Here is a 14,145-nt window from a genome sequence, read left to right as displayed (position 1 = left end):
GAACAAAAAACCCAACGTAAGGTCCTGGGGAGGCGTGACCTCAGGATAACCCGGTTGACAGGACCCAGGGTGCAGCAGCCACGTGAGGCCCAGCTTCAGTTTGCTCACGTGGTTCCTCCTCCAGGAGAATGGAGGTCTGGGTATCCATTTCCTACTTTCATCTCCTAAGGGGCAGGATGAGACCAGCCTGACCTTCAGCCCGGTAGGCACAATAGGATCCCACGGCCCTTCTGTCCCAAACAAATCATCAGTCAAAAATCTCCCCATTTGTTGTGTGATATCAGAAAATGCATTAGTAGTGAGACAAAAGCCTTAATCACATAATTAAAGATTAAAAAATTATAAATACTTACTTGTATTGCTATTTTTTTTTTGGCATGGGGAGTTTCAAATCAATTTGGACTGCCTCCAATGATAAATAACAAGGGAGATGGACACTTGGTATCTAACATACACGAATGGCAGTTGGGGGGAGATGCATGCAGAGGGAGGACATGGGGGCTAAGATGAGATAATTGACTCAGTTTTCTCCAAGATTGCCTGTGTTTGCCTTCAGAAGGGTGGAGACAAACAGAAGATGGTCTTGAACTGTTCTGTCATCCATTTGCACATTCAGTAGTTCACATTTCTGGATTTGTGAATATATTTTTAACATGACAGACTTAGTATAATTAATTATCCCACTAAAAATATTTATTGAGCATCTACTATGACTAACCACTGTGATAGGGGTTGGAGTGATAGTGATAACCAAAATAGACACTCGTGGAGAGTTTACTCTGACATTACTTTGTTCCCAGAAATTGTATTACTTAAGGCATCACTTAAGAAATGCTTATTAAGTGAACAATACACTATTTTAAAATAGAAAATTAAGGCAAGAATGGATATTTTTGGCTTGATCTTGACCGTTTCTATCAAGGCTCTATCCTCCAGATTAAGGAAAGATCCTTAAATATTTAAGAACAGGGTACTATATAAAGCAATATGATAATTGATTAGTATGCCTCTCTGTATGTCAAACCGGAAGCAATGGGGGCTGAGGCATTCTTGGCCTTTATAGCAGCCTCTGCTGAGATTTCATTTGAACAGCAGTTGAGTGTAATTGATGTTGTGTTTACTGAACCCATTGCCCTTGTCTGTTTCAGGGCCGGCTTGATTCTCTAACGGAAGTGGATGACTCGGGACAGTTAACTATCAAATGCTCTCAAAACTACTTGTCTCTGGATTGTGGTATTACCGCTTTCGAACTGTCTGACTACAGTCCAAGTGAGGATTTGCTCAGTGGCCTGGGTGACATGACCTCTAGCCAGGTCAAAACCAAACCCTTTGACTCTTGGAGCTACAGTGAGATGGAAAAAGAATTCCCCGAGCTTATCCGAAGTGTTGGGTTACTTACGGTGGCTGCTGACCCCATCCCTTCCAACTGCAGCGAAGCAGTTAGTGAGGAGGCGGCTCAAGTATCTCTTTCAGCAGAGGACAAAGATGGACGTGAGGAAAACAATGCTTCCACAGTCGAGGAGCAACCAGACTTACTGCCAGGGACGTCATCTTCCGGGGAAGCTCCGACAACTGATGTTCAGCCCCCTTCTGAGACTGCGAAGCAAGAATCCAAATCCTCCTCCCAGCTTGGGGCAAAGAACCAACAGCCTCTTCCTTGTGATAATGCCACCCCCAAGCGATCCATCAGAGATTGCTTTAATTATAACGAGGACTCTCCCACACAGCCCACATTGCCAAAAAGAGGGCTTTTCCTTAAAGAGGAAACCTTTAAGAATAAGCTGAAAAGCACTGATGGAAAGAAGCAGATGGTTGATCTGAAGCCCGAGATGAGCAGAAGCACCCCTTCCCTGGTGGACCCTCCTGACAGATCCAAGCTCTGCCTGGTGTTGCAGGCCTCCTACCCCAACAGCCCCTCTGCTGCCAGCCAGTCCTATGAATGTTTGCACAAGGTGGGGGATGGGAACCTTGAAAATACAGTCAAAAGTCACATTAAGGAAATCTCTTCCAGCCTGGGAAGGCTTAACGACTGCCATAAACAGAAACTTCGACTTAAAAAGCCACACAAGCCTCCAGAAGAGGTGCCTCCGTGCCGAACGCCTAAACGGGGAACCGGTTCAGGCAAGCAAGCCGAAAACATGGGGAGCTCAGTAGTGCCGAATGGAATTCCTTCAGGTCCCTCCAAGGCCGGAGAGGGGCCAGAGACAGATTCCACTTCCACATCCTCACTTGAGCCGTGTCATCAGAGTTGGAATGCCAAATTGCCAGCCCAGTCAGAAACATCCAATTCACCACCCTTTACTCAAAGCAGCGAATCCTCTGTTGGCTCAGACAGCGTCATTTCTCCGGTACCCCTTCTTTCAAAACAAAAAAGCAAAAAAAATTACTCCTCCTCCCCAAGTCATGTCACTCGGAATGGTCAGGTTGTGGAGGCCTGGTATGGCTCCGACGAGTACCTAGCACTGCCCTCTCACCTCAAGCAGACAGAAGTATTAGCTTTGAAGTTGGAAAACCTAACAAAGCTTCTGCCTCAAAAACCCAGAGGAGAAACCATTCAGAATATCGATGACTGGGAACTGTCTGAAATGAATTCAGATTCTGAGATCTATCCAACATACCAGGTCAAGAAAAAGCATTCGAGGCTAGGCAGGGTGTCTCCAAGCTCGTCCAGTGACATAGCCTCTTCGCTGGGGGAGAGCATTGAATCTGGGCCCCTGAGTGACATTCTTTCCGACGAGGACTTGTGTATGCCTCTCTCTGGCGTGAAAAAATACATTGACGAGAAGTCAGAGAGAGCTTCATCTTCTGAGAAAAATGAGAGCCATTCCACTACAAAATCTGCTTTAATTCAGAAACTGATGCAAGATATTCAACACCAAGACAACTATGAAGCCATATGGGAAAAAATAGAGGTAAGGTGGTCTTCTTAGCCTGAATGATTTCTTACCTGGTTTTTGGAATTAGTGCTGGGAAAAGGTCAACTCCTCCCCGCCCCGTTGTAAAATGTGTTGCTATTTTTGATAAATCTAACTGATTTCCCAAAGAAACGAAAGAGAAAGCACAATGATCACTGCATTGTGACAGAGTGTGCATCACTAAGAACTACCATTGTCACTGTGTTAGCTTGTTGTGTCCCTGACTGGAATAGAATTCTCTTTGATATTGCTCCAAGCTAACGTGGCTCCTGATGAATGGCGGACCCCCTTGAATGGAGAACAAAATAAAGTAGAACAGTAGCTGTGCACACACCAGTACCTCAGAAATACATGAATGGAATGTTCTAGTTACCCTCGTGCTTTCTGATTTGTTTGTTCTAACCTCAGAATAGCTTCCACATCTCCACTGTTAACCTCCTATAGAAATAAATCAGATGTTTCTAATTTTTCAAGAATCTCTGTATATCTTCAAACTTCCTCTTCTTTGAGGCCTCTGGCTAATAACCATGTTACCTGTACTGCATACCACCCACGGGCTCTGAGATGGAGAGTTGACATTTTGGGTAAATCCATACTTTTAGAACAAATTATCAGATGTGATGAAATCTCTGTGGACAGACATAAAAATTCTTGAGACTGAGCTCTGTAATATAAGCTGTGGTTTAAGACACTGGGTAAAAGTATAGCACATATGGATGGAATAACCTGGAGGAGGAAAAAAGAAGGTACATAAAACAAAGAGGGAAAAGTTAATGGCAATACATAATAATAATAACATATATTAATAATTGTTTTTACTAAGTGTGTATCCAGTCATCACAACAACCCTAATATTAACCCCATTTTATGGATGAGGAGATTGAGGCTGAGAGAGACCAGGCAGTGTGCTCTAGAACCCATGCTATTAACTAAATGCTCCCGTGCCTCTCCATACGGCAGTGATCAATACGTACTGCACGTAAATACCGTAGTGTTGTAGAGAAGAGAAGTAACAGCAGCAGAGCTAGGATTTGCCTGGGAAGTTCTTGTGAAATGCTAAACCTTCAGTGAAGCTTTGAAGGATATGCCAGGATGTACACAGAAAGCAAGAAGGAAGGTGGGTATTTCAGGTAGGAGGGCCATAAACTAAAACACAAAGGTGGGCATCGGGAATGAGCATGTTATGGGGGTGCACAGAGAACTGTGCTGACTCTAAGGTCGGTGATCAGAGCAATGACAGTTTCCAGACATATAATGGACCTGGTTGCTGCAGGGCCCTGAAGGCCAGACCAAGGCGACGAACGTTGTTCACCAGGCGTCCATGGCCACTTCTCTGAAAGTGACTGAGCAGTACTACAACCCACAGTAACCAATGCTGCTTGAGGTCTTGTTTTGAGCTTGGCTCTGTGCTAAGAGCTTTACATGCCTTATTCTACTTAAGTCCTGGGAAGTAGGAATATTTTAGTTGAAGAAGCTAAGGCAGAACGTGGTTAGGAAACTTGCTCAAGGCTTCACAGCTAGTAAGTGCAGAGCCAGAATTTGAACCCAGAACCAGCGTCCTTAAAGCAGCATGGGTCATAGCCTCCAAAGCCTTTCTGGAAAGTTTAATTGTCAGTAATGAGAAAGATGGTCTTGGTAGCCATAGTGGTGACCAGGGTGGAGATGTTGTCCTGTGGCAGCCCATCTAAGGGACTGCTGTGATATGGGACGGGCGAGGAGGGGTGGCTGTTGAAGAAGTCAATGGGATCCAGGAAACTGGTCCCAGGCCTTCCTCAGTCATTAAAGCCTAGAGTGGCGGACAGCTAGTCATGCTCCATTCTGGGCCTCATTTCTTCTTTTGTAAATGGAGAGATTTTAAGCAGATGATGGCTGTGATACCAACTTCCAATGATAGCATGCTTTGATTCCGTAATTCTACAAAGGTGAAGCCATGTTTTCAGCCTTTGGGGACTGGTACTTCTTTAATAGAGGGAAACATTTGGATGAGTGGCTGACTTGAGGTGGAGGTGAGGCAGGCAATTTTTTAAAAAATATGCACTGATATTGAGGACATGATGAAACTTTTAAGAGGAAGTGTTGTGTTGGAAATACTGTCCTGGAGTTGGGATATGAGGTGAAGGCTAACAGAAGATTGAGCCCTTTCCTCAGCCCAACCTCCTTTCACTACTTCAGGTGAGGGCAGCCACCAACCCCCAGGTTACTTGACGTTGGAATTCACACTCTAGCTTTGACCCCTCCATATAGTGACCCAGAGAACCTATTCTACCTGCGAAATATAATAAGAGGCTATTATTTCACCTCTTCCTTGTAACAGGCATCTACTAGGCACTTTACCCGCAGTAATTCTCTCCTAGGATTCTCATAACAACCCTCCAACATAGGTTTTATTATCCTAAATTGACCACTTCTCCTCCCCTCAAGTGCTCCCACTCTGGTCCTAGCCACCATCGCCTCCTGCCTAGATTACTGCAGCAGCCTCCTCGCTGGTCTGTCTGCTTCCATCCTCCTCCCAGAACAGTCTATTCCCAATGTGGCAGCAGCCAGAGTGATCCTTTTAAAACAAATCAGATCATGTCACCCCTCTGCTCAAAACTCTGTGACAGCTCCCCTCACATTCAGAGGCCTCACATAGGTAAGTCCCCTGATTTCCTCTCTGATTTCATTTCCATCTGCTCTTCCCCACACTTACTTCTCTCCATTCCCACTGGTCTCTTTGCTGTTCCCAGAACAAGCTGGGCATGCCTCTGCCTTTAGGACCTGTGTCAGTTCCCTCTGCCTTGACCCTCTCCATCAGAGGCCCTCATTTCTAATTCCTTCACCTCTTCTGAGTCTCTGCTCAAATATTAATTTCTCAGGGAAGCCTACCCTCACCACCTATTAAAAGGTGTAACCTGATCTCTTCTTCTTTTTTTTCTACAGCTCTCACCATATTCTGTCGTTTAAATAATGCTCTCATTTAGCATGTTTATTATTTTTGGTTTGTCTGCCCCTGCTAGGATGAGAGCTCTGTGAGGGCAGGAATATTTGTCTGTTTAGTTGGCTAATGAATCTCATATACCTAGAACAGTGCCTGGTGCATAGTAGGTGCTCAATAAAGACTGCTGAATGAATGACTCCCTGTTTTCGAGTGGAGGAAGCTGAGTTCAGAGAGATGAAATCACTTTTCCTAAGCTGCACAGCTAAGGAGTCATAGAGCCAGGCTCCAAGCCTCTTCTGCTCTGCTCCTCCCACTAGATAAAGTCTTGAGAGCAGATATTCCCCGAGAGAAGGAGGATGGATGGAGAAGAGGAAAGGGTGACCACTGAGATCCAAGTCACAGCCCGGTGCGAGGCAGGAATGAGGAGGAGGCCCAGCTGCGGGGCCGCGAAGGGACCGAGAGGACTCTTAAGTAAACGAAGGGAGAAAAGATGTTCAGGAAGACGGATGTTAGCTTCATTCTTTGCAAAAGGGAGATCAGAAAGAATAAGGACAAAGAAAAAAAATGACCTTTAGATTTGTCTGGAAGAGTCAATGAGGACCTTAAACAAACGGGACTTCATGACAGAGTGGAGGGAGAAGCTGGGTCGTAGGTGATTAAGAAGTGAGAGGGAATCATTCCTAACAGCTCAAGGAATTGGGTTGTGGAAGCCACACGAGACAAAGGATGATAGTGGAAAGGAAAGTCAAATAAAAGTTCCTTTAAATTAAAGCTTATTTGAAGGCAGAAATAAAAGACTCAATAGCAAGAGAGCTTGAGGCGGCTGAAAAGAGTATATAAATGTGGTACGCAGTGAGACCAGAAGGGAGGGCATGGGGGGCCGGCCCCGTGGCTTAGCGGTTAAGTGCGTGCACTCCCCTGCTGGCCGCCCGAGTTCAGATCCCGGGCGCGCACCGACGCACCGCTTCTCCAGCCATGCTGAGGCCACGTCCCACATACAGCAACTAGAAGGATGTGCAGCTATGACATACAATACAACTATCTACTGGGGCTTTGGGGAAAAAAAGAGGAGGATTGGCCATAGATGTTAGCTCAGAGCCGGTCTTCCTCAGCAAAAAGAGGGGGATTGGCATGGATGTTAGCTCAGGGCTGATCTTCCTCACAAGAAGGAAAACAAAAAAAAGAAGGGAGGGCATGGGGACTCATGGGAAGAGTTCTGGCCTGATATAAAAAGTTGTAAAATACTGAAGGATCCGTCCTGCTTCTGATTCCACCTCTACCAAATGGAGAGTGATGTGTCTCCTCTTCCCAACACGTGCAAGTTCTCCACCCTGTCTTCTCGCTGAGTCACACAGAGCACAAGGCAGCAGGCACATAGAACCCCACCCAGTGGTGAGGGACTACAGAGCTGTGACAGGATCCTTGGGGTAACAGCCACATGACGAGCATCGTAGAGGCCTTGGAGGTTCCTGTCACTCCCACTCCTTGTAGTAGGAATGGTTTTGTTAATGTGAAAGGTTTCTTTTTAATGTGTATTTTGTGTTCTTTAGGAAAATTAATTTCTTTGAGTAGATAATGTATTTACATGGTTTAAAAACATATACTTTAAAAAATATCCGGTAAAACTGTTTCCCGTCCTGATCCTCCCTCTTGGGTTCCCACCTCACCGGTGAGCACTGTTGATTTTAGTTCTCATATCCTTCAGGAAGTTCTTTACACATATACAAGCAAATGCAAACATATTTATTAAGCAATATTTTTTTAAAAAATGGGAAACAAGCTGCAACCTATCCTTTTCCATGAATAAAAGCTCCTCAGGGGGCCGGCCTGGTGGTGCAGTGGTTAAGTGTGCGCTTTGGCGGCCCGGGGTTTGCAGGTTCGGATCCCGGGCGTTCACCGAGGCACCGCTTGTCAAACCATGCTGTGGTGGCGTCCCATATAAAGTAGAGGAAGCTGAGCACGGATGTTAGCCCAGGGCCAATCTTCCTCAGCAAAAGAAGAAGAGGATTGGCATTGGATGTTAGCTCAGGGCTGATCTTCCTCACCAAAAAAAAAAAAAAACCTCCTCAGTTGACTCTTTGAGCTCCTAAGGATGGTCCCTTTCTCCATCTCTCTGTGGGGGTTGAGAGGATTTTGCTCAAATATGGCTGATTTCCCCAGAACCTGTTGTGTGGATAAAGTCATTGAACATCTCAGGTCTGAGTGCTCTCCTCCTATGGGAGATTCTCAAGGCCTAAAATTAAAAGTGAATAAATGACTCAAGCCATTGAACTAGACTCATTTGTTCTGATACAGTCAAGAAATATAATAAAAGGAATGAAGAGAAAGGAGAGAAGGACATGGCTGGAGCAGATGTAATCAAGCAGCATGGTGAAAAATTAACTCATTGTGATATCTGGACATATAAGTAGTAGGGGTTGGCAAACTATAGCTCGTGGGCCAAATCTGGCCCAATGTCTAATTTTTAAAATAATGTTTAATTGGAACACAGCTGCGCACAATGTCCATGGCTGCTTTTGTGCTGCAATGACAGAGTTGAGTGGTTGCGACAGAGACTGATGGCTTGCAAAGCCTAAAATATTTACTATCTGGTCCTTTACAGAAAAAATTTGCTGACCCCTGCTCTAGAGTGAGAAGGAAGGGAAATAATTTCTGATCAGCATCTACTACGTGCCAGGTCTTGAAGTAGGTTCTTTCATTTGATTAATAAAATAACAACCCTGTGGAAGAGCTATTATCAGTCCTGCTTCACAGATGGCAAATCCAAGGCTCCAAAGCTGATGACTTGTCCGGGGTCACACTGCTCCTTAGTGTGAGAGCTGGAATTCCAACTGGAATGCCAGACTCCCTTGGTTTTCTCTTAGAGATATATTCACATGCCAAGGAACTTAGACAATAATCATATATGCAGAAAAAAATCTATTTATGTATCCCACAGACCACTACTAGATTAGTAAACAAACAGTGTAACTTCCTCCTCATGACCTGAATAGAAATGAACTGCCTGGTGCATAGCCGCTTGTCCAAGGTGGGTCATTATTGATGCCAGATTAACGGCTGTTTGATTCCTGGGGGGTCTGGCAGAATGCAATGCAGGGTGGTACCACCTCAGCGAAGCATTTCGGGGAATCTGTCCTTTGGGATGTAGTGCAAGGTCCACTTCTCACGTCACGAGCTTTCTGCTCACACTAAGTTCTCAAAACTCATCCTGGAAGACATGACTCCATTAGGTTGGACTCATTGGTACCAAGCTGATGGATGCATGGCATAGCTGATCCTTTTTCTCCCCAGAGATATAAATATCTTCAAATGCCAGATTATGGCATCTCAACTATAGTTCAATGACTCAGCTGTTGTTAGTATTTTATCTCAGAGACATCTATGACCCGACTTTAAAAACTTCTTGGTGCCAGCTAAAGATTATCTTGCACATAAGATATTTCGGATTCAGTGCAGCAAATACCTAGCTGAGTGCTGGCTCTTTGTAACTAGGCTATATGAAATTGAGGTCAAGTCTGTGGTAGCAGCACAAAGGCAGGCACCCTTGCTGCTGCCTCAAGATGGAGCAGCTGGGAAGTGGTTGGTAATACCAGGGTAACATGAATGTAGAAGAGGTTTGGTCCTGGGATTAACTTGGCACTGATTTCTACATGTCTTTTTCCAAAAGACAAAATGAGTCTAGACAGGACCCATCCTATCTTTCACCCTCATTTTATGGTATGTTGATACCACAATGATACCACACTGATGTGTGGTATCATTGATACCACAATGATACCAACTGATGGTGGCAGTTGTTAAAGAAATACGTTGTCCTGAGTTCTCTTTTCTTGTCCTTTTTTTCATTGTGGTAAAAAACACAACATAACAATTGCTATCTTAACCGTTTTTAGGTGTACTGTTCAGTAGCATTAAGTGTATTCACATTGTTGTGATACAAATCTCCACAACATTTTCATCTTGCAAGTCTGGAACTTTATACCCCTTAAACATCAACTGCCCTTTCTCCCTCTCCTCCAGCTCCTGGTAACTACCATTCTATGTTCTGTTTCTATGAATTTGACTATTTTAGATACCTCAGATAAGTGGAATAATACAGTATTTGTCTTTTTGTGGCTGGTTTATTTCACTTAGCATAATGTCCTTAAGGTTCATTTATGTTGTAGGATATGACAGGATTCCCATCCTTTTAAGGCTGAATAATATTCCACACTATGTTTATACCACATATTGTTTATTCATTCATCTGTGGATAGATATTTGGCTTGCTTTCATCTCTTGGCTATTGTGAACAGTGCTGCTGTACACATGAGTGTGCAAATATCTTTTCAAGACCCTGCTTTCAATTCTTTTGGGTATATACCCAGAAAGGGGATTGATGGATCATATGGTAGTTCTATTTTTAATTTTTTGAGGAACCTCCATACTGTTTTTCATAGTTGAGCATCTTTTCGTGTGCTTGTTGGCCATTTGTATATCATCTTTGGAAAAGTTTCTATTCAAGTCCTTTGCCCAATTTTTAGTTGGGTTATTAGAATTTTTGTTATTGAGTTGTAGGAGTTCTTTATATATTCTAGACATTATCCCCTTATTATATACATGATTTGCAAATATTTTCTCCCATTCTATAGGTTGTCTTTTCACTGTTGATTGGGTCCTTTGATGCACAAAATTTTTTAAGTATGATGTAGTCCCATTTGTCTGTTTTTGCTTCTGTTTCTTGTGCTTTTGATGTTGTATCCAAGAAATCATTGCCAAGTCCAATGTCATGAAGATTTCCCTCTATGTTTTCTCCTAGGATGTTTACAGTTTTAGGTCTTAGATTTCGCTTTTATTTTAGCTCAGTGCAATTACCTCTCATGTTTTAGGAATCTCACCCCAGGCTTTCATGTAGGATAGGACAGAGCTTCAAGGCTACAGCCAAGTCATCTTCTGGGAGTTGTCTCAAAAAAAACACTTGGGAGTCACTCTTTCTAAAAAGTCCTGTTTGGCCATTATTTAATTGATTTGAGATTTGAATAAGTCCCATTTGAAACACAACTGTGTCTTTATTTACCCCCAGAGTAACTTACAATCAAGGTCTGCTACAAATTCAGTTCTCACTTGCTTCTGATATTTCTTTTATACCAACCATGTACCAGTTTTCCTAGTGTTGGTGGAGTGGTAGTCTGCTCTTAGGTGTTGATATTGATCTTTTAAGAGCAACCCATCAGATAGGAAACATCTTAGAGTTACTGGATTCCACTCTTCTTCACTGGCATTTCATCTCCTATGCACCTTTCCCATGCTAACTTTCATCTTCACAGTTGCTAGTCTTCCTCTTGTCTCTGAATTCTCTCTCTTCCTTACATCTTCTCTCCTATTCCGTTTTCTTTGCTTTTCTTCTGGAGTATATAGTTTTCACTCTTTGGCTCCTATTTTCCTTTTTAATATCCTTCCCCAAGAGTATCCTCTATTTTTTCTCTCTAATTTTGTCCTAGATTCTCAGATTCCAAATATGAGAGCACTTTATGTTGGCTCTCCATCACCATTCAACTCTTGATCTTTTCAGTGCATTTCTTAGTCTTAGAAATATATATCCAGAGAGTTGAGGAATTGTTTAGATACAAGAATAAAGAAAACAAAAATTATTTTAAATATCAAAGAAAAAGCCAGATTCTTAAGCAACTGGGCAGGATCAGCTTTGTAATTAAAATTGGAAGATTCAAGAGTACGAAAGGGTCACAACTTGAACATGAGTTGATAGTGCAGATGATTATGTAACAAGTGATATAATAGCAGAAAGCTGTAGGAACTTGGAATACTCTTCTTTATTTATTGCTATGCAAAATCTAAAATTTTGTTTTAGATTCTGGACTTAGAACTTGAGAGAGCTATGACAACATAATTCAAGGCTCTGTGCTTATTGCATAAGATAATATTTGATAAGTGCCAAGTAGAAAGTCATACAATGGGAGAGCAGAGGAAGGGAGATAATAACAAGTGTAGCTAGACCAAGCATCACAGAAGAGGGACTACCTAAGCCGGGCCCTAAACGATGAGTAGAATTTAGATAGCAGAGATGAGGAGGTGGAATGTTAGTGATAGAAGCTTTGCCATAAGCGAATGTTGAGGACAAGAATATTCAAGGTCTATCTGGGAGCTAGTAAAGAGAGGTGCTTGGTATTTTGGAGTATAGGCTAAACTGTTGTAAACAAAGAGACCCCAAAATACGATAAGATGGAAGTCTTTTTCTCTCTCACGTAACAAGAGGAAGGCAGGCAGTCCAGGGAAGATAGAGGCCATCTAAGGATCCAGGGACCTTCTCCTGGTTACTCTTCCATGGCTCACCAATGCAGTGTCCGCATCCCAGCTCACCAGGAGCGGGGAGTGGAGAGCAGCCAGCTTTCTTCTTACAGATATGACTTGGAAGCTGCACATGTCAATTCTGTTCACATTCCATTGGCCCAGACTTTGTCATAGGGCATCACTTAACTGCAAAGGAGTTTAGAAAGTGAGTCTCTAGGCCATGAACATTGGAAGAGACGTGTCTCTTAAGCCAGCTACCAGTTAGAGTAGAGTTTGTTGAAGGGAAGGGAAATATAAAGTTAGAAAGAGAGAATAGGGCCAAGATAAGATGGACTTTGAATTCCAAGTGTTTGCATAGCACAGACACAAAATAAATACTTGTCTAATGAATGCATGAATAAATGAGTGAGTGAGTGAGTGAGTGAATATCATTCAGTTTGAACTTTATCCTCTAGACCAGGAGTTACAAACTAAAATGACTCTAAGAGGTCAGACAGATAATATAAACTAGCCAGGTGTAAATGGGGAGTGTTGGGGACTGAACAATGGGGTAAGTGCCATGTCTCAGGGCAGCCACTACTCAGCTCCAGGTGAATGTTTCATAGGAATGTGGGCCCTGTATGGCAAAATCTTGCAATTTTTAAAAAAGAAGGAAATCTGGTTTTCATGTGACACCTGTCTATTTTTTAATGTTGGGTTTGAACAATTTTAGAACAGGCCAAATAAAACACATCTATAAGATAGATTTGGCCTTCAAGTCACTAATTAGCAATCTTTGTGAAGATGAGAAAGTACTTAAAACTTTTGGCCCAGAAGTTGGTGGTTTAAGAAGGTTAATCTGGTGGTGATATGCTGGATACACCTCTACCAAAGTGGTTCTCAGTTGTGGCTGCACATTATAATCCCTGGGGCGCTTGGAAAATATCCCAATCTCATGCTCCGCTTAAATCAGAATCTTCAGAGAGGGACAGTTTTTAAAGCTCTTCAAGCAATTCCGATGTGCTTGGGAGCTAATGCTCTAAGGCTAGTTTTGAAGGTTATTGCAAAGCCTGGACATGTGGCAAACGGGTCTGAACTGTGCTTTTAGAAGCCAACTGAGGAAAGAAGGAGATAGAGATGAGAGATGTTTTAAAGGACCAATTGATAAAATTTTGTGGCTTTTTTAAAATAAGAGAGTGGAAGAGGAAGTCAAAAAGCTGAGATTTGGGGGCTGGGAGAAGTAAGGAATTTAATAAATGGTTCCCAGGGACATATGAAATTAAGATACACAATAGATGAACAGGGAAAGGTAAATGTTATCTTACATGCAAACAGTGTGGCCCAAATCCAAGTTGAGAATTCTAAATCAACATAACATTTTTAAAGCTAAGGCTACACAATTCTTTCTAAGGATAATAATCATTTGTGTATATTATATTTGTTGCAATGCCAGGAAAAACCTGTGAATTAACATTGCTAATGTATTTGTTGAGACAGCATTGCTAAGGTTGGTGGAGAAGAACCATCGGATCCAAAGCAAATTCCTTCCTGGCTAGCGCACTAGCAATGTTTCAGTCCTGCCTCAGATTGGTTTCTGCAGAGCGTTAGGTGGGGCTGCAGACTTAATCGATGATTTAGCACCACCATGAGGCTACATCCCGTCACTGCATCTGGTTTTTGGTCTGAAATATATAGGGAAGGGGCAGCTTATTTAAACATTAAGATGAAAAGAGTTATTTGTTATATTCTTGGTATGGAAAGGTTATGATTAAATAACATCTTGTTGAATCAAGTTGATGAAAGTGTCTAACTACATTTGATAGCAATATGTCTATGATGATGAAAATCAGAAGAGGAGTAAATTCATTTTTTAGTTCAACTAAAATAATTCTTACGGCATTAGTGAATTCTTCTTTATCCTTAAGCCTAAAGCAGTGACTTTGTATTGGTTGTAAGATGTTTTGGAAAAATACCAATTAAAAAAACAAAATGAAACCTTTCATTTATTGCCCACTTGCAACATGTGAGGCAAGATGCTAAGAGGTT

The 14,145-nt window shown here is 42.5% G+C and overlaps 1 protein-coding gene across 3 annotated transcripts in view; it reads left to right on the top strand.

Annotated features, from left to right (window-relative positions):
- AKAP6 (A-kinase anchoring protein 6) overlaps window positions 1–14,145 on the top strand; it is a 467,551-nt gene that overhangs the window by 224,576 nt on the left and 228,830 nt on the right. For all 3 annotated transcript variants that reach the window (XM_087422756.1, XM_014780419.2, XM_087422751.1), the window contains one exon: window positions 1,149–2,912. In XM_087422756.1, the coding sequence (XP_087278882.1) occupies window positions 1,149–2,912 (1,764 nt within the window). The remainder of the gene's footprint in view (window positions 1–1,148; window positions 2,913–14,145) is intronic.

This window comes from Ceratotherium simum, chromosome 3 (assembly GCF_057802395.1).
Source record: "Ceratotherium simum simum isolate JZ-2026a chromosome 3, ASM5780239v1, whole genome shotgun sequence".
Classification (NCBI taxonomy): Eukaryota; Metazoa; Chordata; class Mammalia; order Perissodactyla; family Rhinocerotidae; genus Ceratotherium; species Ceratotherium simum.
Note: the sequence above shows the minus strand (reverse complement) of the source record. Positions and strands in the feature narration are given on the sequence as shown.